The sequence below is a fragment of the Carcharodon carcharias genome, chromosome 10 (assembly GCF_017639515.1).
Source record: "Carcharodon carcharias isolate sCarCar2 chromosome 10, sCarCar2.pri, whole genome shotgun sequence".
Lineage (NCBI taxonomy): Eukaryota > Metazoa > Chordata > Chondrichthyes > Lamniformes > Lamnidae > Carcharodon > Carcharodon carcharias.
In genome coordinates, this window is record NC_054476.1 from 118,212,855 (window position 1) to 118,237,676 (window position 24,822).

General features: G+C 37.3%; 1 protein-coding gene across 2 annotated transcripts in view; it reads left to right on the forward strand.

Moving 5' to 3' along the window:
- Positions 1-24,822, forward strand: part of usp32 (ubiquitin specific peptidase 32) — a 259,887-nt gene that overhangs the window by 207,252 nt on the left and 27,813 nt on the right. The window contains exons 14-23 of one of the 2 annotated variants that reach the window (XM_041197547.1): positions 5,217-5,392; positions 7,824-7,964; positions 10,162-10,321; positions 12,350-12,504; positions 12,587-12,668; positions 15,574-15,648; positions 16,869-17,007; positions 22,295-22,400; positions 22,930-23,103; positions 24,039-24,213. In XM_041197547.1, the coding sequence (XP_041053481.1) occupies positions 5,217-5,392; positions 7,824-7,964; positions 10,162-10,321; positions 12,350-12,504; positions 12,587-12,668; positions 15,574-15,648; positions 16,869-17,007; positions 22,295-22,400; positions 22,930-23,103; positions 24,039-24,213 (1,383 nt within the window). The remainder of the gene's footprint in view (positions 1-5,216; positions 5,393-7,823; positions 7,965-10,161; positions 10,322-12,349; positions 12,505-12,586; positions 12,669-15,573; positions 15,649-16,868; positions 17,008-22,294; positions 22,401-22,929; positions 23,104-24,038; positions 24,214-24,822) is intronic. The other variant, XM_041197548.1, reaches the window with a different exon arrangement.

Sequence of the window (24,822 nt, forward strand, 5' to 3'; positions counted from 1 at the left end):
ATGTTACCCCTACACCATTAGCTCTTATTTTGTGTGGTAACCATTAATGTGACATCTTATCACATGCTTTTTGGAAATCCAAATACACCACATCTACAAGTTCCCCTTTATCAATGTTGCTTGTTACTCCCTCAAAGAGCTCTAATAAATTAGTCAAACAGTATTTCCCTTTCATAAAACCATGTTGACTCTGCCTGATTGCTTTAAGTTTTTCTAAATGCCCTGCTAGAACCTCCTTAATAATAGATACTAGCATTTTCCCCATGACAGATGTTATGCTAACTGGCCTGCAGTTTTCTACTTTTTGTCTCCCTCCTTTATTGAATAGAATTTTCTATTTTCCAATCTGATGGGACCTTTCCAGAATCTAGGGAATTTTGGAAAATTAAAGCCAATGCATCCATTATCTCAGCAGCCACTCCTTTTAAGAGCCAAGGACGAATCCCAGCAGGACCTGGGATTTGTCAGTCTTTAGTTCTAATAGTTTTCTCAGTACCTTTTCTCTGGTGAATGTAATTGTTTTAAGCTCCTCACTCCTTTTCACCTTTAGATTCACAATTTCTGGGATGTTATGTGTGTCTTCTGTAGGGCGGGCAGTTACAAAATATCCATTCAACGTGTTTGCCATTTCCTTATTTCCCATTATTAATTCCCCAGGACACACACAATAGAGGACCAACACTCACTTCAGTTACTCTTTTTTTCTTCTTAAACCCCTGTAGAAATTTATCATCTATTTTTATATTTCTAGTGAGCTCTCCCATACTCTTTCTCCCTAATTTTTAGCCACCTTTGCTGTTTTTTTTATATCTGTCCACTCTTCTAACCTGCCACTGATCTCGCAGAATCGTACACTTTTTTTTTCAATTTGATACTATCTTTTAATTTCCATAGTTAGTCACGGACAATGCCTCCTTCTCCTAGATTCTTTCTTTCTCACTAGAATGTGTCTTTGCTGAATGTTATGAAATATCCCCTTAAATCTCTGCCATTGCATCTCTACTGATCTACCCCTTAACTTCCTTTCCCAGTCCACATTAGCCAGCCTGGCCTTCATACCCTTATTATTTCTTTTATTTAAGTTTAAAATATTAGTCTTAGACCAACTTTTCTCTCTTTCAAACTGAATGCAAAGTTCAGTCATGTCACTGCTACTAGAGGGCTCCTTTACTACTAGGTCATCAATTAATCCTGTCTCATTGCACAATACCAGTCCTAGAATAGCCTGCTCTCTCGTTGGCTCTAGAACATGTTGCTCCAAGGAATTGTCCTAAAAATGCTCTATGAACTCATCTTCTAGGCTACCTTTGCCAAGCTGATTCATCCAAACTATATGTAGATTAAAATTACCCATGATTATCACCATATCTTTCTCACAAGCCCCCATTATTTCTTCCTGTATGCCCCATCCTACAGTGTAGTTACTGGAAGAGGACCTATAAACTACTCCCATAAGTGACTTCTTACCTTTGTTATTTCTTACCTCTATGCAAACTGATTCTACATATTGATCTTTAGAACGAAGGTCAGCTTTCACTTATTGTACTGATGTCATCCTTAATTAATAGAGCTGCCCCACCATCTTTCCTAGCTTCTGACCTTCTGAAATGTCATGTATCCTTTGAATATTCAGTTCCCAGCCTTGATCGTCTTGCAGCCAAGTCTCTAAAATAGCTATCAGATTGTACGCTATGTGCATTCGGGTATAAAGGCTTTAGTTCTGTCTTTTTACTATTTTTGCAACCTCTGGCCTTATCTGCTGGAGCACTCTTAAGATTGTATGCTCTGTCCCTTCCTGGCATGCTCTGATTATCATTACCCTTATTACTAACCTGCTGTCTTGCCTTGTCCTTTCCCTCCAATTGATCGCGTCTTCCCTCACTTGATCCCGCATCCCTACTATTTAGTTTAAAGCTTTCTCTATCACCCTTGATGTTTGGCTCGCCAGAACACTGGTCTCAGTGTAGTTCAGGTGAAGACTGCCCCAAAAGTACCACGCCCACTTTCCCCAGTACTGGTGCTAATGCCCCATGAATAGAAGCCTATTTTTCCCACATCAATCTTTGAGACACACATTCAACTCTCTAATCTTAGTTACCCTATGCCAAGGTTTAGGATGACAATAGAAAAGGACAATGGGCAATCCAGAGTAAGAATAGTTAACTGGGGTTGAGACAACTTCAATGGAGGAAGAACGGATAGACTGGAACCAAAGGTTGGTGGGAAAAGCTGTAGCTGAACAATGAGCTACCTTCAAAGGAGAAATAGTTCGGCCACAGTAAAGGTATATTCCTTCAAAAGGGAAAGGTAGGGCAAACAAAACCAGAACTCTCTGGAAGAAAAAGGAGGTAGAAATTAAGATAAAGAAGAAAAGGTGTGCTTATGACAGGTATCAGGTAGAAAATACAATTGAGAACCAAGCTGAATATAGAAGGATTAGAGGAGAGGTGAAGAAGCAAAGAGGGATTATGAGAAAAGACTAGAAGGCAACATAAAGGGGAATTCCAAAGTCTTCTCAAGGCACATAAATAGTAAAAGGAGGAGTAAGGCCGATTACGGGCAATAAAGAGCATTTACACATGGAGGCAGGGGGCATGGTTGAGATGTTAAATGAATACTTTGCATCTGTCTTTACCAAGGAAGCAGGTGCTACCCAGGCCTTGGTAATAAAGGAGGAAACTCTGTCACTAGTGGGTTCAAAACTGATGAGGAGGTATTGGGTAAACTGTCAGTACTTAAAAGTTGACAAGGCACCGGGATCATATGAGATGCATCCAAGGATATTGAAGGGAGTGGGAAATGCAGGGACACTGGCCATAACCTTTCAGTCTTCCCTAGACCCTGGAGGTGTCAGAGGACTGGAGAATTGCAGACATTACACCTTTATTCAAAAAGGTTGTAAGGATAAGCTCAGTAATTACAGACCAGTCAGTTTAACTTCAGTGGTGCGGAAGCTGCTAGAAACAGTTATTCAGGATAGAATTAATAGTCACATGGGAAAAGGTGGGTTGATTAGGAAGAGCCAGCATGGATTTCTGAAGGGAAAATCATGTTTAACTAACTTGCTGAGGTTTTTTGAAGAGGTAACAGAGAGGGCTGATGAGTGTTACATGGTGTACGTAGAGTTCCAAAAGGCATTTGATGCAGTGCCGCACAACAGACTTGAGAAAAATTACAGCTCATGGAATGAAAGGGACAGTAGCAACATGGATACGAAATTGGCTGAGTAATAGGAAACAGTGAGTAATAGTTAATGGATATTTTTCAGGCTGGAGGAAGGTTTGTAATGGAGTTCCCCAGGAGTTGGCATTGGTACCCTTGCTTTCCCTGATTATATATTAATGATCTTGATCTTGGTGTGCAGGAGACAATTTCAAAGTTTGCAGATGATATAAAACTTGAAAGCAATGTAAACTGTGAGGAGGACAGTGTAGAACTTCAAAAAGACAGACAAGCTGTTGGAGTGGGCAGATAGGTGGCAGATGAAGTTCAGTACAGAGAAGTGTGAGGTGATTCATTTTGGTCGGAAGAACATGAAGAATAAATATAAAATAATGAGTACAACTATCAAGGGTCTGCAGGCGCAGAGGGACCTAGGTGTACATGTGCATAAGTCGTTCAAGGTAGCAGGACAGGTAGAGAGAGCAGTTAGTAAAGTATACAGTATCTTAGGCTTTATTAATAGGGGCATAGAGTACAAGAGCAAGGAGATTATGCTGAACTTGAATAGGACATTAGTTAGACCTCAGCTGGAATATTGTGTACAGTTCTGGGCACCACACTTTAGGAAGGGTGTAAATGCATTAGAAAGGGTGCAGAAGAGGTTTACAAAAATTGTTCTAGAGATGAGAAACTTCAGTTATGAAGATAGATTGGAGAAGTTGGGACTGTCCACATTGGAGAGCAGAATGCTAAGAGGAGATTTGACAGAGGTGTTCAAAATCATAAGGGGCTGAACAGAGTAGATAGGGAGAAACTGTTGCTGCTCGTAAAAGGATGGAGAACGTGAGGGCACAGATTTAAAGTGATTTGCAAAAGAAGTAAATGAGATGCAAGAAAAAGCTTTTGCACAGCGGTTAGGGCTTGGAATGCACTGCCTGTAAGTGTGGTGAAGGCAGGTTCAATCAAGGCATTCAAGAGGGCATTAGGTGATTGTTTCTGTTTAAATAATGTCCAGGGTTACGGGGAAAATGCAGGAGAATGGCACTGAGTCATAATGCTCATTCAGAGAGCTGGTGCAGACACCATGAGCTGAATGGCCTCCTTCTGCACTGTAACGATTCAGTGATTCTGTGAATTTGCTCGTGGCTCAGATAATAACCCAGAGATTATTACCTTTGAAGTGCTGCTTTTAATTTAGCACCTAGCTGCCCATACTCCCAAAACAGAACCTCGTTCCTGGTGCTATCAGTGTCATAGATATCTCTGTGGACCCAACAACTGGATCCTCCCTCTCCCACTGCAAGTTCCCCTCCAGCCCAGAGCAGATGTCCCGGACCCTGGTAACAGGCAGGCAACACAGCCTTCAGGACTCTCACTCCTGGCTGCAGAGAACTGTCTCTATCCCCCTGACTATATTGTCCCCTATTACCAATGCATTCCTATTTATTCCCCCTGCTTGAATGGCTTCCTGTACCATACTCAGCTTGCTCATCCACCCTGCAGCCCCCATTTTCCTTCATACAAGTTGCAAGAACCTTGAACATGGGCAATTGCAAGGTCTGAGGCTCCTCCACTGCTCCCTTTTATGTCCCCATACTTGCCTCACTTTACGTCACATGCTCCTGCCCCTGGTGGTGGGCCAAATGAGAAGACTCTAGCATAAGAGCTTTGACTGAACAATGTGTCCAGGTAGTTTCCCCCTCTCTGCATCAACAGCCAGACTCCAACTCATTAATTTTGAGCCAACATTCAGATCTCGACAGCACAGAAGACTTTTAAAACCACCAGTCATATTAGACACCTACTCTGAAAAAAGTGCTGACCTAGTGCATCAGTGTTAGGACTTTTGCAGATAACATGTTGTGACACTACTGCTTCATCATGGAGCGAATTTACCTTCCATCCAGTTTAAAGATACTGTTTTAGCATTGTGTTCAAGGATTTTGATAGATTTTGACAAAATCCAAACCTTCCTTTTGTTTTAGCGAGAGTATGTTTTGTATGTGAAGGCAAGTAAACATCTGAAGATAATGTTTCCTATGTTTTTATTTCAGGTTTATACCAGTCTAGTCCAGCTAGTACTGATGCTTGCTTTACTAGACAGCACAGCAGTCTGGACAGTAACGGTCAATGTTTCCTTGGTGTCAACGGGAACATTTTGGCACAACTTGGTCCACAGAAACCAGGAGCTATCGATAACCAGTCACTTGTAATGCAAGGGTCTGTGAAGGTATTGATACAGTGCCTATAAAAATTAATTAGTCCTTAAATTTACCATGATGAGTTTTTCAATTTTCTGAATATTAAGTTTGTTGTATAGCTTGCGCGGGGAGACAGTGGCTTAGTGATAATGTCACTGGACTAGGGATCCAGAAGCCCGGGCTAATGCTCTTAGGGACAAGGGTTCAAATCCCACATGGCAGCTGGTGAAATTTAAATTCAGATTAATAAAAACCTGAACCTGAAAGTGATGGTGACCATGAAACTATCATTGTTTGTCGTAAAAACCTATTTGGTTCACTGATGTCCTTTAAGGAAGGAAATCTGCCATCTTTACCTGGTCTGGCCCATGTGTGACTCCAGATTCACAGTGGTTGACTCTTAATTGCCCTCTGAAATGGCCTAGCAAGCCACTCAGTTCAAGGTGGATCTTGCCAGTGATGCTCACATCCCATGAAAGAATTTTTAAAAATTCTGACTAAATGTTCAGCGAGTCCATGATTCTTGGTAATTGATTTTTAAATACGGAGCTGCGCAAAACGTTCCAAGATCTAGTCACTTTGACAGCTCAATATCATGTTCACTGGTGTAAACCTTAGCAAGCTAATAAACAACATAACCCATTCATGAGAGATTTAAATGAGTGAGGACAATGTACAGCAGAGCTCTAATAGTAGAGGTAAACAAACTTGTTTCTGATCTGGCCTTTTGCTTGACTCCAGCTCCTGCTGCTTTCCAATGAATTCAAATCTTTGCATTTATCAAAGATGCTTCAAGAAGCTGTTGCTAAGATGGTAGCATGAGGAAAAGGATGACAGATGGAATTCGGTGTCCATAAATATGCAGTGGTATATTACTCTTTTTAAAGCAAAATACAGTTTATTATGATGCTATAAATGACAAAAAGCTGGGCAATATATGAGAGCAGCAGGATTTGGGATTCATGTTCATAAGACCTCAAATGGACAAGGACATTAAAAAAAAGTTAACAGAATACTAAGTGGGGCCCACTACAAGGGTTAGCTATTGAATATTGCCATTTAGGAATAAGATAGCTGGGGCAGACATTATGATGACTGCTTGTGTATGGAGTGTAAATGGCATGGAAATAAGTGTTGTAAGTTTTATGGTGACTAACTTTCAGATGTATTCTAAATTTCTACACCTAGGTCAAGTTTGACCTTAAGATCATTTATCTAGAGTATTTTACCTTTTACAGTAGAAACAAAGTTTTCTTTTTAAAAAACCTTTGCCACAACTATTGTTCTGGATTGATAGGTACAGCAACAAATTTGAAACAACAGTCTGAATTAATTGCAAGCATAAATTTTTTGAAAGTGGTGCAAATAACTGTGGTGTCATCCATCAAAACCAAATTTGTTACCTCAGCAATTTAAAACTAAATTTAATCCAAATTTTATTGGAGCTTCATAAGAATTTTCATCACATCGTACTCTGCAGCCTTTAACACTTGACCATATCATTTTCCTCCAAGCCCTCTTTTCCATTGTCCAGTTGGGTGAGACTTGCCCATGCCAGGTTCCATTCCTTCCTATCCAGTTGTACCCTGAGAATACCTCCCTTGGCCCCACACTGCTACCTTATGAACCCCCTCAGGATCTATTCTTGGCCTACCCTTATTTATCATCTTTATGCAGTACCTTGAAAACATCATCTGAAGTTACCACATCTGTTTCCACATTTTGCTAACGACACCCAGGTCTCCAAAACCACTACTCCTCTTGTCTGCCCCCATTGTGCGGTTTAGTCAAAAAGCTGCTTGGCCAACAGCTAGTGTTGGGTATGCAGAAATTTTCACCAATTAAATAATGGGGAGACCCAAAACCATTGTCTTCTGCCTCCACCACAAATTAGCCTCTAATTCCCTAGCCATTGTCTCCATCATTCTCCCTGGCCACTGTCTAAGGCTGAACCAGACTGTTTGCAAACTTGCTGTTCCGCTTGACCCTGAGCTGAGTTTCTGCATCCCCCTATCCTCTCCACCATCAAGACTACCTACTGCCGGCAGCAAAGTTGAATGCATTTTATCTTGTTGCCTCCATTCAAATTGTTCTAAATAAATGGAAAAGGAGTGAGGATCCAGCAGAGCAGACAGTGTTGGGGGGTTGCTGGAGTGGTATGGCATTAACCACATTCTGCCAATTCAGAAAACTTGCCAGTTTTGCTTTCTCGCCTCTGGTTATCTATCCCTTTATCTTTGTGAATAATGCAGTATTCTCCTGAAGACTTTCAGAATCTTTGTTACTGTTTATAATAGTCTAATTTGGACTTAACAAACTTCGACACTTCGCACAGTTCCTAAGTCAAGGTTATTCGTCTATCCACATCTACGACATGCCACAGATCCATTTTTAAGTTTACTCTATTGTTTTCTAGTGTTTTTGTCAATTTCAATATATAGCATTGCTTTTCTTGTAAAGGCTCCTACGTTAACTTTAGAGGGTGGACGCCTGAAACAGAATCCAGCTTTGGTTCGAGGCAAGGACTACGAGATTGTCCCAGAGCCTGTGTGGAGGGCACTGTATCATTGGTACGGGGCAAACCTGGCTCTACCAAGGCCTGTAAGTTATCTTTACCTTTGAATTTGTTTTCAATGTTTTTGTATTTGAAAGTTGTTGAAGAGTTAACATAAATGCTTACATATACTTTCAGTTTTATGGATTTTTTTTCTGAAATGCAAGTGTTTTGGAATATTTTATGGACTTCTGCTTGGCTTTTTTTTTAAATATAAGAATCTTTTAAAGTAAGTTGAATCTAATATGAACAATTGAAATAAATATTTTATTTTGAAGTTATTCATTTATTTACACAGCTACATCCAAAATAAGTGTATTTTAATCTATTGAGGTATTTGTTTAGAACGGAAGTGTTTTGATGGTTTGTTTAGGAAGCATGAGAAGGTTGCAATTGTTTGCAGATCAAATATCACAAATGAGGAAATGTTTTTTCGTTTTTATTTGCTCTTGTAATGTGAGCAATTCTGTTAAGACCATATTGCCCTTCCTTAGATGCCCTGACAGCATTGAAAATCAGCAGTTCTTGTGAGGCTAAGTCTCATGTAGGCTGGAGGTTGATGGGTCACTTCCCTGAAGGACATTAACTAGTGAGTTTTTAACAACAACCCAGCAGATTATAGTTATTTTTCGAGTTTCAGTTCTCACACTACTTGGTTTAGACAGCAATTTACCATGGTGAGATTTTAATACACAACTAGATTGCTAGTCTAAACCCATAACCACTCAGCTACGATGTTGTATTTCTTATGAATGATAATGTATTTAGGAGTATATCACACCAGTATATATTTTCACATATATGTTTAAACTACCCTGAGGTGGATGTGCAAAAAAAGTCTTTGAAAAGTAACCTGTAGTACTGTATTTTAACTTTGAAACCCTCAACTTCTTTTTAATGATTTAGTTGGTCAGGGGATAATTTTCCACTTTCATCTTCACTGCCTGTACCTTTGTTTTTCCCTGAGGAAAAACAAAAGAGAGTAAATTAGCTTCTATTCGGTTACAGGAGCTGACCAAATTGCGATGTTACGCACATTAATTGGCTATTGTAAAATAATTCAATCAAAAACTGAGAAGGTTTAGGATATAAAACTGCCTGAAATGAACACTGATTAATGTTAGAGAATTGAGTAATTTCATGATGCATAATTACTTGCTTAATGATTGAAAAATTGAGCACTGTCGGAGTCCAAAAGTGCCAATAGAGAAGTTTTCGGTTATAAGCATTGCAGGAATATCTGTACTTTTGTTCCTCCACTGTATTTCACTTTGCTTAATGATGAAGATGTTTTCAAAAATCTGAGAAATTCACTATGGCCCATAACTTGACCCCCCTGTCCCTCGGAAGTCCCCAGGTAAGGACTGCACAGGAATTGCCTGGGAAGTTCAAACTTCAGGTGGTTCTGACTGTCTTAGCATAATATTTACCCAGGAAAGTTAGAAGAATTAAAACCGCTTCTAACTCCTGGGTAACTAGAGTACTGAGCTGCCCACTACCCACCCCACTGAACCCCCTGACTATCTTCTGTTTTCCAAACCCCCCTCACAACAATCTGACTACCCTCCTGTGCGCCCCACCCCCCGACATCAGGCTACCTTCCAGCCCAACCATCCTTCCAGCCACTGCCCCCATCCTACTACCCTCTGAGCCTCCTTCCCCTCCCCCCCCGGCAATCTGGCTATCCTACTGCACCCCTGACTACCTTCACTTCCCCACCCTCAACTACCCTCCTGACCACTCTCCCTCCCCCAATCCTGCCCACTTACCTTACGTACTTAGCTTCTCCTGGGCTTCTCAAAGTGGCTGTGGACCTTTAAACTTTCCTGCTTTATGGTGGCTAGTACTGTAAACAGAGGGAAGGAACATTAGACGGAAGGTCTCAGGAACCCGCTGCTCTGCACTTTTCTGATGAGGCTCAAATTGGACGGTTAGGCGAGAAATATGCAGTGCATCCCAGTGTAAGCAAAAAAGAGCGGAGTGGCAATCCGACTAAGATTGCCACTCCTTGGAAGTTCTGGCCTAACAATATTGCTGTTATGCTGCCTTTTCATGAAACAAATGGTTGCTCCAAGTCACTGCACCTGGCTCATCTTTTCCAAAATCTTGGTAATTGTTAGCAAGTCATGTTAGATGTGTCAAGTATAGAAATTTAAGAGATTCTTTGTGGCTTCAAATAATTTGCTGTCACCATGTGGTCAGAACAGTAAGTATTAATTTTTATTTTTCTATCCTCTTAATTAGGTCATTAAAAACACAACAAATAATGAAGCAGAGCTAGAATTGTTTCCTCGCTACCTACTTTTCTTACGTCAGCAACCAGCCTCACGCACGCAACAGTCCAACATCTGGGTGAATATGGGTATGATGAGCCTGAGAACATTTCCTCAACATGCAACTAGAGGTAATGCAAGACTGCAGCAAGAAAGGGGAGCTATTAGCTCTCGAGTTGCTGAGTGCGAATTCCATTTGCATTACATTTTCAAATCAAGATTATACTGTCAAATTGAGGTTTCTCAAAATCCAGATGACCATTCAAGGCTACTTGTTCAGGAAAAACAATAGTAATAACAAACCTACTGTTGCACGGACTTTGAGTAAGATTTGGTCTTATGTAAAGCATCATTTGTGTTTGGGCCACAAACTGAAGACCATGTGCGCACAAATTTTAATACTTAAATCAATCATCTGTAAACCAGTGATCAAAGCAAGAACACAAAAACAGAGAATGGTCATTGTAACCAACACAATTTGATCTCTGTAACCCAATTCCATCATTAACTGTGAAGTGGAATAGAGCAGGGAAAAAACATCAACAGCATTAAATTGTTTGTACAGAAAACTGAAACATAACAGGCTGCATTTACCATGCTTATAGGTATTCTTGAGTGGACCCAGCACATAATGCTTGTCTCTATCCCTGAACAATGGTTTGGCAAGGTCTCATATGATAAACTTCCAAGATTTACCCCACAGTGATTTTTATGAGATTGAACTCTGGATTAAATTTAATCCAATCTACTTTCTTGCTGTAATCTTACATCTATACCTCTTAATTTGTGATTTAACTGGTTTATTTTTCTTACGCTCCATCTTTCAACAACAGTGTCACTACCTGTAGCCTTTTATAATTTACGTGCTCAAACATTCCTCAGAGAATTGTGTTATTAAACAATCAAATTGGTCACAGATTAGATTTTTAGCCTTTATTATGTTCTTATAAAGGAATTAATTTACATTCATGTTAAACTTGGGAAATGTAAGCTACCCTTTGCAAAATAAAATGGTCTTGTACGTTTTTTTATTTATTTTAACTTTAGTGTCCTCTTCCTCATTTCCCAGATTGTTATTACTAGGTCGCTGGGAATTCTACTCTAACTGACTTTGTGTCAAGTTTTTGGAGGTTTGCAATTTCCCCCATCCTCCTTTTGGGAAAGAGATTTGTCTGTACCCTGATGATGTGACTGAGATTTGGAACTTTCTGAATAAACAATTTTCAGTAGAAACCAACATCATTTTATTACATGATGGAACACATTACTTTATAATCCATTATGCCGTTGGTTTTGTAGGTTTTGACCTTAAAATTGAGTACATGCAACTGCAGTGTTAAAGGAGACTGATTGATTGATTTAGGTTTCTGTTATCAAATCGAAAATTCTTAACTTTTGCAGCTGTGTTTCACAGTCTTCAAACATCAAGTTGATTTAAAAGTACAGTAATAAGATGCTATGCTTAAATTGATTTTTCCATAAAATCATCGTCATGCAGAAAACAATTTCTTGTAATACAATTGTGTTTATTAGGTAGTTTTTATTCACAATTAAATTGATTTACAAAGCAGTCCGAATCCTGTGACAGTTGAATCATCTGCTTTCTGATTATTTGAAATTGCTACATTAAATCATTCTTCTAGTCAGATCATTTTCCACAGAAACAATGTATTGGACATTTAATTATCAATATATACATTAAATGGTTTTATAGTGTTAGTGACTTGGAAGTGAGAGATCATAACGATTAATGGACTGCAACAAATGTATGGAACTTATTTGCTATTAGCTTGATAACTGAGTATTATACAGGTATTAAAACAAAGGTATATTGTTAGCCTTATTGTTACAGTTCTTTCAATCAGACTGGTAGTTGGCTTTAGTTGAAATGGGTTTTATCTATTTTAATTGTAGTTGGTTGGTAATGCTCATAATGGCAATGTGTGTGAAGGAAGACTGGCCTTTTCAGACCTAATTTATAAGCAACATAATTTATAGCGGCATCTAGCAAAATGCCATTTCCATTGCTCATAGAGAAGTGGATGCCCAGCTGCAGTCTGAGGTGGCATTAACGTTATTATGTGTTATTTTGTATTTTGACAATTCTTTTATATCATGGCTTGTACATTTTCATGTTAAAACACTTGTTGTGAATTTAGGAAATGTACCTTCACCATCTTCTCCAATGAAACGAGTGTTAGCTTACACTGGCTGCTTCAGCCGTATGCAAACAATAAAGGATATACACGAATACTTATCTCAGCGGCTTCGAATAAAGGAGGAAGATATGCGACTGTGGCTGTACAACAGTGAGGTAAAACAATACTTTTAATAATTGGTCGATGGATTGCATTATGTTGGGACGGTCATGCGATATGTACAATTTTTTTTTGTAGAACTACCTTGCACTACTAGATGATGAGGATCACACATTAGAAGATTTGAAAATTCTAGATGAGCAGCACTTGGTGATTGAAGGTAAAGGCACTGTTTTCAAGAACAGCGCAAAGATCACTAAAATTAACTGATGCATTTGATGGTCCTGGATTTGAATGAATTTTTCATTTATGAATCATAGGCTAAATCATGGGAGCCATTCATTTCTTCAAATCTTCTGGTTTACTACATGGTAAAATAATTTTAAATCATGTTTTTGGCCTTAGAAAATGTTTCCTCCATCTTATCGTTTCTACTTAATATCATTAAGTTCCTATTTAAAGGTTAATGATTATCTAATATTTTGTTTGTATGGGACTACCAAAGTTATAATAAATCTTATTCCCTCAGTGTTGCCTTAATTGAAGCATCAATATCACATCCCCCATGATTTGGTGTTTGAGGATCTTGAGTTTACTTACTGAATGTGAATAAAGAAGCTCAGCTAAAATTATAACTATAAATACTTTGGTGTACATATTTAAATAGTCCATTTAAAGGAAAATGCCAATGATTGCTTAATAGAACCATGTTTTTGAGGAACGTATATCAACATTTTTCAGCATGTTCAGTCAGAAACTAATGTGGTATTTTAAGTCCATGTGTAGTCTATCAGAATGGTTGCAGCCATTACATAGAAACTACACTCTTAAGCCTTAAATTCTGCTGTCCATCCCTTAAGATTGAAATACAGATCAGCTTTTTGTATTAATGGTAGATTGTTATTCCCCCTACTTCCCTCAGCAAGATGCATTTTTCTGTTTTTCATTTTTTGTCCAATAAACCTGTAGATACTGGAGCATGATTCTTCGCACAGGAACTTTTTTGCTCTCTGGAGTTTTGCTTGTTAGATTTTTCAGTGTATTATTTAATAATGGTATACTATTACTCTCTGAAATCCAGTGAAAGCAATCCTGAATACTGTGGAACAAATCATATGGTACAGCAATGTTTCAGTTCGAATCACATGATTTGAGATCACAAGTCTGCAGTCTGCTGTTGTCTGGCATATAAGCATTGCTGATTTTTTCAAAAATCCAAAGATAGAACAAAATACCTGTATAATTGATTAACACATTGGTTAGAATAAGTTTTTAAAGACATTGTCTGAGTCCTTTGTGTGTCTGTCTTGCAGAATACTCCAGCCTTTCTGAAACCTTGAACATGCAGTTCACAATCACCTAATTAGCCCATGTTTTCTTCACTGGGCATGTATTTCCAAATCATTAAAGATGCAGTCGTATTTTTCATTATTCCATTTGCTGTGCTGTTGAAGCTATCAGAATAACTTTGCAGTTCACTGTAAATTTTACATGTCTCGGAACCAATTCATGCAACATTATCTAACTAGAAATGTAGGAATTGCTGAACAAATTAAAAACAACCAAGGCCTATCCAATTCACTTCCTACAATCCTGGTAGCTGCATGACACAGCAACATTGGAATTGTTGCCTAATCATAGCAATAAATCTATGTCAATTAATGTACTGTAGACCTTTGCACAAGATAAGGAAAAGCCCCAGTGATGGAAAGCTTTGGGAACCACTTGTCCAAAGTCACATGCTCCTCCTTAGCATGTTACACTTCTTAATTAAATATTTGAAAGCAACTTACTGCTGATATTTTGCACATAGCCACGGCAAACATTTTTGGCTAGAAGCCTGAGAATTCACTCCAAGTTTTAACCAATGATATTACTTATGGGCATATCATGACCCCCCCCCCCCAAATAAGTATGAATACACCCGTTTTATAATCTATATTCAGATCTATCCTTATCCCTTTCTGCAGTTGGAAATGTTATATGTTGGATTAGCTGACCATCCACTTACTTGTCATTTGGGACCATTCGTACCTCAGTCAGAAGTATTCAATTTTATAACTTTAGCAAATTACCTTTTTTTAAGTGTTTAATTTCCCAAAAAAGTGAAATTATCTAATTACTATTAACCTTCCTTCAGTCTGTTCCTGTAATGTGGGCACACAGCATTATTTAATGCCCACCCCTAGTTTCTTTAAGGTGGTAGTGGTATTTTGTCCCTTGAATTGCAGCAGTCTTGTGTTGGTGGTGTTCAGTTGATCATAGTAGGGAATTCCAAGATTTGCAAGCATCATTGAAGGAGAGACATTTGTCAGCAGAATGACAAATTTTTCATATGATGAAGCATACATTATTTATTTTGAACTTTCGAACTTGCTCGATACATGGTCGCATCTGTACGTTTTGGATAGAAAGTTAACATAATTAAAACTACTAATTTTTTTTTATTTTTGTGCAGTTGTATCAGGAATACTGTGGCAGAGTACAGAATCTTGAGCAGTTATTTAAAGTTGAGAATTATGCACTACTGATTTAAAATAAATTTTAGAAAATGCCTTATTCAGTTTTATTTCTAGATCGCCATTTATATAGCAAACGATATTAAAACCCTTGGACAAGGATAGTACCATTTATTTCAAGATCCATTCTTCTCTCCCCCTCCAACCCCACTAAGTTTTGAAAAAATCTCTCCAGTGGCATGATGCTGTAGCATGTTTGAATTTGTGTTTATGAACCACAGATTGATAGATGTCAGTTCAAGCCTGTTTAATCAGGAGCAGTGAATTCCTGACCTCGGCTGTATTACCGAGGTGCGGTATCATGATGAGTGATACTTATCCACATGGAGAAATGAAAGAGTTAGAAAATTAAAAGTATTTCTGGACTGTTTAACACACTTCTTCTCCCTTCCTAGTAGCCAGCTAAACAGCAACAAAATCCAAGAAACAAGAACCAAGGCATCTGGTTAGCAATGTTATGTACATGGAGCAGTAGCAAGAGAGAGGTTAAAAAATGAATGGCAAAGCATAAGTTATAAATATTCTGTCAAAACAGACTTTCCAGTTACCTAAGTTTGAGCATTGTTACAGTTCTGTCAGCCTGATGTCCTGCATTTCTTATAATAGTTCGCAACAAAGATATGAGTTGGCCGGAGGAGATGTCATTCATTGCAAACAGTAGCAAAATGGACAGACACAAGGGTAGGTACAAATATAGAATTTCAGCTCTTTAAGTATAGGTGATATGATTTATTTTGTGTTGTGAGGTCATTGAGCAAATTGCGGTCGACTTTCGCGATTCAAGATATTTATTTGAATTGCTGAAACTTTAGCAAACAAATCCATTGCTTGGTTAATTTGTTTTCGACTAATAATAATAATTGGAGGCATTTTTTTAAAGATAAAACCAAGGATTTTTCCACGTTCAATATTTTAGAAAACTGAACACAATGAAAAGGAAAATAAACTTTAAAGCAGATTTATGATGCCAATTTATGCCTCCTTTCCTTTTTATTCCCATAGGGACAATTATTTCTCATTGCAATTGCATATTTCATTTAGTCAAATGCAAATCATTTGAACATAATGATACATGTATGAACTTAAACTTAATCTGTTTGCTGTTGGCCCCACAATTATTTCTTTCGATAACTAATATTTATTCTAATATGTAGAAAGATGTAGCTCAGTGAGGATGGGTTTAGATGCGAAAATGAGCTGTTTCAGTTGGAACATGAAATATGTACGACACAAGTTCATGGTGTGTGATGCATATACTCAAAATATTTCGTTCAAAAGAACTGGAATTGTTTTGAATATGTTGATTTATAGGAATTAAAGAGCAATAATTCTTATACATCTCAAGGAAATGTTCGTAAAAGTTTTCTATTGAACCAAAGATCTATCATATTTCAGGTTTCTTGGAAAAAAGATTTTGGGAATCTTTTGTTCTGGTACACAGAGTGCTAGTAGGTGGCAGACCTGCAAACTGAATTGGTTTTTTTTTGTTTGGAATGCCACATTTCAAATCTTATTACTTATGCACATTTCTCCTAAAGAATTAAGAATATTATTCCTACCCACCCCACCAGCTCTTTGATATGTTTTGTAAGTGGGCTCAAAGCATCCTTGCAGGGTTGTCAACAGAATGCAGTTACATCTCAGTAGGCCAATATCATTTTGGAAGCCATCAATATATTCTGCTTAATCTCCTCAGGTATGGGTATTCTACCATCTCCAACCGCTTGTACTTGTACCTTCTGTTGACCATTTATCTATGCATCCAATTGGTAGTTGATTTGGCACATATGTTGCCTGTGCATTTTTTTTACTGTCAACTTTTAGCTATTTCGTCATGTTTATTCTTTGTTTCCTGCCACTTCATAAATCACGTAATTAGCTATAATACTTTTTTGTTCTAGTTCCAACTGAAAAGGGTGCTACAGGATTAAGTAACCTGGGAAACACATGTTTTATGAATTCAAGTATCCAGTGTGTCAGTAACACACAGCCACTCACGCGCTACTTTATCTCAGGAAGACACCTTTATGAACTCAACAGGTAAGGGTTTTAATTCAATTTATTTGTGGAAATTGAAATGTGCAGGTTACCTTTTCCTTTTGTTCATTTCAATCTCAACATAGTTTTTGGAATTCAATTCTGATGCGTACGAGAAAATAACAGCTGTTTCTTTACCTTGTGCGATTTGATAAACTAAAGTTGTTAAACCAAGACATTCCATAATTGAGAAGAGTTAGAATCATACTATATTTTTTCATCCTGAGCTTATTTCATAAAAAACTGAAGATGTTCTGGTATGTTCGAAGTAATTTGAGTCTGTCAAATTTTTACCCAAAGTGCCACAGAATATTTTTATTCATTGTTGAGGTGTGGGTGTTGCTGGCAAGGCTAGCATTCACTGCCATCCCAATTGCCACAACTGAGTGGCTTGCTTGGTCACTTTAGAAAATTAAGTTAAATGTTGGCATGAAACTGGATTCATATCTTGGCCAAACTGGATAAGGATGACTTTTTTTTTCCTTCAAGGAATTTGTGAACCAGTTGGGCTTTTCTAACAGCTGCATGTTTACTTTTATGGATGCCAGTTTTTATTTCTAGATTTTTCTTCTTTGCTTGCTATTTGTTTGACTCTCCACAGAATTGTGAAAGCCATAAAAAGAAATTAATTATATTAATTGGACTGCAGCAATTACACTGGCTCATAGGGCACTCGTAGTTGTCTGAACTTGCATCATAAGTAAAGTAGTTCAATCCAGAAAGACCACCTAGTCGATCACAAACAGTGAACCCAAGTTTCCAGCAATTTTGATGTTCGATTTTTTAAAAATGTAGAGTAACTATTTTATTTATCTGTAAAATACTTAGAGAAAGTTTACATGATAGATATATTACTAGTACCTGCTGTTGGGATGAACAGTGAGCACATGAATTTGTATTTTTAAATGCCATATTACTTAATTTGAAGCAAATATTTCTGAAATAACCTATTTGGTTTATACAAGAACTTTGTCTATTTTGCTTTGAGGTTCTGAATGCAGCCAGAAATGTAAATTGGGAAACAGTGGGAGGGTCCTAAAACTAATCCCTGGGCACTCTACTCAGCCTTAACAGGTGCACACTAATTCCTGTCCTTCAGACCATTTAAACAAAAAATTATCTATGGCTATCCTCATTTGTATCTGTCTTATGAAGGGAAATTTTGAGTTAATCAAGAGTGCTCTTGTATGCTCAACGATGGACGATTATGGTGCAGCATCGGCAGGGAGTTGGAAACAGCTGCTTAGTCTTTTGATTGAACTGTTGTATCAGGAAAACCTAAAAATGGGAATAATTTTCAAAACAAGGATAACAAATGCCTTTAAAAAGAAAATTAAACTTCTAAATTTTCATTTTAGGATAGTATGAACTGATAATATTTAAGCGTTATCTAATACTTAAGCTTTTGTATTTCCTGTTGAAAATGCAGCAATACATGTTTAATTATTTTCTCTCAATTTAACATGTACCAGATTGTCATGATTTAGCAAGATGGTAGCGTACATTTTGTATTGGATCGTTTCATTCTGCATTGGAAGTCGAGGATAATTATTAGCAGCTGCCCTTTTTTCTCATTTTATGTATTTCAGAATCTGTCAAGGTTGTGATTTGTTGCATGCAAATCTTCTTCCATAGCTGATGTATATTAATGGTTACTTTGCCATTATTTGTGCACATACCTTTTTTTTTTGCACTTGGTTAAAATGAACTTTCTTATATACTATCTGTAGGATATTTCTGTACTTGGTATTTGGAAAGTTGATACTTGATAAGGTTTCCCTCCGTAATCTTCCACCAAGGAATTTTCATAGGCACACGATGCAGTCAATGGCCGCATTAATTCAAAAAGTTCAACAGATTCTCCTTAAATGAATTGTTAGCGGGTGTGGAGATTAAGTTTATGGAAGATAGCTCCAGTCCTTTAATGGTTCAACTGTGATAACTTTTAAAAAATCATAAAATTCTTAGTATACTTTGAAATAGAGATATTAATCATTACTTTCATTACAAAGTGCTGATGCAGTAATTACTGAGAATTCCATGCAGAAGTGATTTGTTTTTAACTTCAGTTTCATGGCAGCAATTGCATGAAGATATAATTATCTTATTTATTAGCACACATCTAAGACATGCATTATAAAAAGCAATCTATTGCATCTTGTTGGCTTTTAATATCTTACAAATTGTTGCATTTCAATTAATTTTATGTGCTTGTAGGTCTTAATTCCATCATCCTCCATATATTGCAAAAAAAAAGCCAATTTACTTGTTTGAAAATTTCAAGGATTCAATTGTTCAATCAGTGATAACTGCATGACATTTCCTCACCTATTCATATAAACAACCCTCCCTGGACTGCTATATAATTTGTCTTCCTCACCCCCTCCCCCAACAATCTCCCTACACCCACCCCAATTATCAGTAGAGCTGTCACTCTGTTCCTGAGTAGTTAATCAATCATACCTGATAAAGTCAAATGATAACCTAAGTCCATAGAGATATTCTAAGCCTTTTCCTAAGATGATGTCAGGCTTCACTCAAAGGAAGCAATTACTTTTTTTTTAAATCTGTCTTCGTATGCATAAGGTTACCTACATTTATCTCTTACATGATGTCAAATGGCTCAGGCCTCACTCTGTGGGCAGAAATAAATCTATTTTTAAGGCGTAGTGGTTTTTTTGTCTGTCTTATGGAGCATGCACTCCTGGAGTTGATGTCTATAAAGAAAAATTAACCGACTGTCTTGCTGATCTATTCTTCACCTATATCTGAAAAGTGGAAAACCTTTAGGCAAGATGAAAAGTCAAGTTATTTATTTTGGAGCTTGCCAAATCTGTTTCCAGTGCAGTGAGTGGGTTCATCTTTTCTATCAGGTTACTTTTTTATGGTAGAGAAAGGATGCTGAAATGAAGAGGATTGAATACCTACCTTGTAAGATCCGTTACATTCTTCAAATGAATGATCCATCTTTGTACCAAAATCCCTTCAAGCAATTCCTTGGTCCCATTCTTATTAGACGTTCAGAATTTATTGTAAAGCTGAACCATAAAACTATATACCAGACAGCTGTACTGCCCCTTTTGGTTAAAAGCAGCTTCATGCAGCTCAGGAAAGGCCTTGGGGGCACTCTTAGTGGGAACGATGTCTTTAAGGGGCTACATCATTGTGACTTTGGGTTAGAAACTTGCAGTAGGTGGAGAATAATAGGACAGTTCAGTGTGATGCACTGAGCACAATGTACCCTACTGAGACATAACAGTCCCCTCCCTGGGACAGCTTAAGGTCAGATAATGAAGGATAACCTACAAGGTAATCTCTTATTTTTTGTTTTGTAACCTCATAGGAGTGTATTTTCTCCATGTGTAAGCTTGGACATTATACACCAAATTATAAACTGTCGTTGTACCCCACAGTGTGTAAAAGCTTTACCAGACGTTGTAAATTAGTTGACCAAGTTGAACATTTTTAGGCTTATCTAGATTTGTCTCTTTCACAGAAGTTGTATTCATTAAGTTACACAAGAAATAGGACCAAGAGTAGACCATACACCCTGTCGAGCCTGCTCCGCTATACGATACAATCATGGCTGATCTTGGGCTTTGACTCCTTTTTCCCGTCCCTCCCAAAACCCCTTAATTCCCTGAAACCAAAAATTTTTCCATCCCAGCGTTAAATGTATTCAGTGATGGAGCATCCATAACTCCCTGGAGTAGAGAATTACAAAGATTCACAACCCTTGAGTGAAGTAATTTCTCCTCACCTCAGTCCTAAATGATCAGCCCCTTATCCTGAGACTCTGCCACCCTGTTTTAGACTCCCTGGCCAATAGAAACAATCTCTCAACATCTACCTTATCAAGCCCCTTCAGAATTTTGTAGGTTTCAATGAGATTCCCTCATTCTTAAAACTCCAGAGAAAATAAGCCCAGTTTACTTAGCCTCATCGTAGAACAACCCCTTCATCCCAGGGACCAATTTAGTTAACCTGAACAAAGATATCAAGCTGACATGAGATCTAGCTAATTTTCCTTCTAAATTTGGTCATGTTTGAGACACTTTAGCTATTATCTTAAACTATAAAAATTACTCAAGTTAATTGTGTTTATTGTAATTTGATGCAGGATATCTATTCATGCAGTCAGTGACAGTAATACTTTGCCCAATAATGAGCAGTTTTAACAGCATGAATGAATTTTGTAATATCAAGTATACCAGAGAGCCTATTAAAATCCATGACATTTTATCACTAAAGACTCATAAGGTTACACCTGCATAGCCTATTATCTAAAATTAAAATGATAAAAATGTGCCAAGGTAATTGCATTGAGTCTAATCTTGTTTTAAATCTTTCTGAATAATGAATAGAATTGTCCAAACATTTTTTTTAAACTTTCAAAAGCTTGACGAGAAAGATACTGCCCAGATATAAATGTTGTTTATATTTTTGAATTGTTTTCGAAATTTCAACATAAAATAACTTGGTTATCAAACAATAAAAACGTTGCTGACTGTTGCCTTTGAATATTCGAATTAGCCAATATTTACATATGATCGTCTTCATTTGTGTTGCGTCTCCAAACCACACAATTTTGGTCGGAAAGAGGAAGACCATTTGGATTGCATATCTTATCTTTGCCACAACTTTTGCTGTTCTTCATCAGGGTGGTCTAGGACCCTTGCTATTTATTTTTCTTTCTCAAGGATGAATGCTTTGTAGCCCAAAGCGGATTCATATAATACCCTCACAGAGAACTAACAAAACTTGGTAGCTAAGGAGAAGGAACTTCTGAGGTTCATCAAGTTGGTTCCATTTTGCCAGATTATTAGAACAGAAGTCAGTCACTAAACTCAGCAGACTACTTTAATTTTTTTTAATACTGCCAAGGTATTAAAGAAAATATAATGTGGTGTAAACTGTACCCTAGCTAAATTTTAACAAAGTTAATGCCAGTTTTTAGGTTTTTGAGCACTCAGAGTGGGAAAGTGAGATTGATGCAGATGTTCAGCCATGATTTCATTAAATGGCGTTGCAGGCTTATCGGGCAGCATGGTCTGCTCTTGCTCCTATATCTTATGTTTGGTTTGTACTTTCTGTTGTTCAGCTACCTTTTTAGGTGTATCTAACATTAATGAAATAATCTCATGTCAACCAAAAATGTAAATTTTCTGTAAAATAACCAGTGACTCCAGATTTTTTTTTTAGCTAAATGTTTTTATTCACAGTCTAACATTTTCATAACATAAGAATAGATAACTGCAAGGTTGGTTTGACTGTCTGTGATTTAATGCAGGGCTAACCCATTAGGAATGAAGGGTCATATGGCCAAGTGCTATGGGGATCTTATCCAAGAATTGTGGAGTGGAACTCAGAAGAATATAGCACCGCTTAAACTCAGGGTAAGGGAACACATTATTGTAAAATACTTCGCAGAATAAAATCTTTTGCATTGGCAGTTCGATTTGTGAACTTTCTGTATTTAGAAAGATGTTGCATAAGTAGCAGCTTCATATTATGGAACCATAAATGTTGCATGAGTAGCAGCTTCATATTATGGAACCAATGAGAAAATTTGTAATGAATCATTCTCAAATTTATATTTATTTTATGCTGCATTAAATATTGCTGTTAAATAATTTTGTACAGCACAGTAAAATGAATGTGATGGAGTTTTCTGTAAGTATGGAAGTGGTAAAATCAAGCATTGATTTTTGCTTAGTTAATGGATATGGTATTCTTACTACAAACCAGAAAAATAAATGTTAAAATGAAAAGCATTAATGTAGAGGGCAATTGGATTGGGAGAAGGAACAGAGAACAGTGAAGAAAAATTATTTCTCTCAAACTGTAACTACGAAATAACCAATTTATTTAATGCTTATTCCATGTCAAGATACTGATTTTCTTTATTTCGTGATTTATCTTCAGTGGACAATAGCAAAATACGCTCCAAGATTTAATGGCTTTCAGCAGCAGGACTCCCAAGAGCTCCTAGCATTCTTGTTGGATGGTCTTCATGAAGACCTCAACAGAGTTCATGACAAGCCATATGTAGAACTGAAGGATAGCGACGGTCGTCCAGATTTTGAGGTTGCAGCAGAGGTCAGTTGCTCTCTGTTCAGAACGTTTCATCTCAAATGTTACATGATTAAAAGATATACTCTTATTATGGTGTGCTGATAGTTCTAATGTAATTGTTGGTCTGTATACAAATTTAAATTTGTGCTCATAATACTAAACTGGAGATGGCCAGTTCTGTAATTTTATAGCATTTAGCATAAATGCCTGTAAGGATTCTGCAATACACTGCTGTTAAATTAAGATCTCATTTTGCTCATACTCAAGGATAGAAATCAAGCCTTTTTTTGTTCCAATTTTTTTCTTTCCCTTCTTTAAGTCAATAAGGTCAAGATATCCACAAGAAACTGCATTTTTCACTGATCTTTGAAAATATTATTGCTGAAAACATTTGCATTCTGCCTGAACTTATTTCTCATCTTGTAAATCACAGGAATGTACCTGGGTATAGATTAGAATCACTGGCAGTATTTTATAATTTGATGCATAGGTGCCAATTTTGTTGAAGGACAGACATTTACCCTGAGGGCTGTTGGAATCCTGCTGTAGGATTATACTGCATAATTAATTGGTCAAAACATTGTGTATTGTGAACTACAAATCCAAGTTTCCTACCTAAATATTCAGCCAGATTTTTAATTCCTTACATCCTATCAGCGAATGCAATAGCTTAGCAATGCCAGTTTTTCAACAGTTGGGTCTGTTATATCATTGCATTTAGCTATTTTAAAAAAATAAGTAGCTGATACATTGCTGTTACCTTTTATGTTCAAGTGCTTATAGATTAAAAATTGCAATATTAGTGAATTTGTTTCTTCAATTCTACTTTATTAATGGAAATATAAAATAGTTTTGCATTTTCTGCAATATTAAAGACTTTAAAAGCCTAAAAAGGTACTAACTACTTAACTGGTAAAGCCATGCATTACTGTGAAACTTTTATTTTCTTACTCTTCTAGGCATGGGAAAATCATTTAAGGAGAAATAAATCAATTGTGGTTGACCTGTTTCACGGACAGCTAAAATCACAAGTCAAATGTAAAACATGTGGACACATCAGTGTTCGATTTGATCCATTCAACTTCTTATCTTTGCCTCTGCCAATGGATAGCTATATGCACTTGGAAATCACAGGTTTGTCAGAAAATAATGGCTGTAATTTTTTTCATTTAAGAGAAATTTGAAATTGGTAAAGAAATCTTTTTGGGCCATAAATTATTTTGCTGTTGAATTCGTTCAATCTGCACATTTATTTGTGAATACTGCTTTTAGGGGTAATATAAATGTTGATATTTACAAGGTGACAAAGAGCACACTTTTGCTTATTCTCAAACACAAACAATACAGAAAATAGTTTGACTTAAAGTCCCCTGAAATTCCAAATGAAATGCCTGCCAGAATAGAAATTGTGATATTTTGTCTCCTGTCTTTCCTCTGCCCTTAGAAGTGAATGCATTTCTCTGTACATTGATGAGCGCTTCCAATATGCCTTCCTTTTTCCACAACTGAGGATTCCCCACCAGCGTGGTTCACAGCTCCCTCCACTGTGTTCAATCTATTTCACTCTCCTTCCCTTCAGAATCATAATAGGGTTCTCCTTGTCCTCTCCTTCCACCCCATCTGCAGTGCATCTTATATATGGTACACACTGCTGCCACTATGCATCAGTGGTGGTGTGAATGAATGCTTGTGGATGGGGTGCCAATCAAGCGGGCTGCTTTGTTCTGGATGATGTCAAGCTTC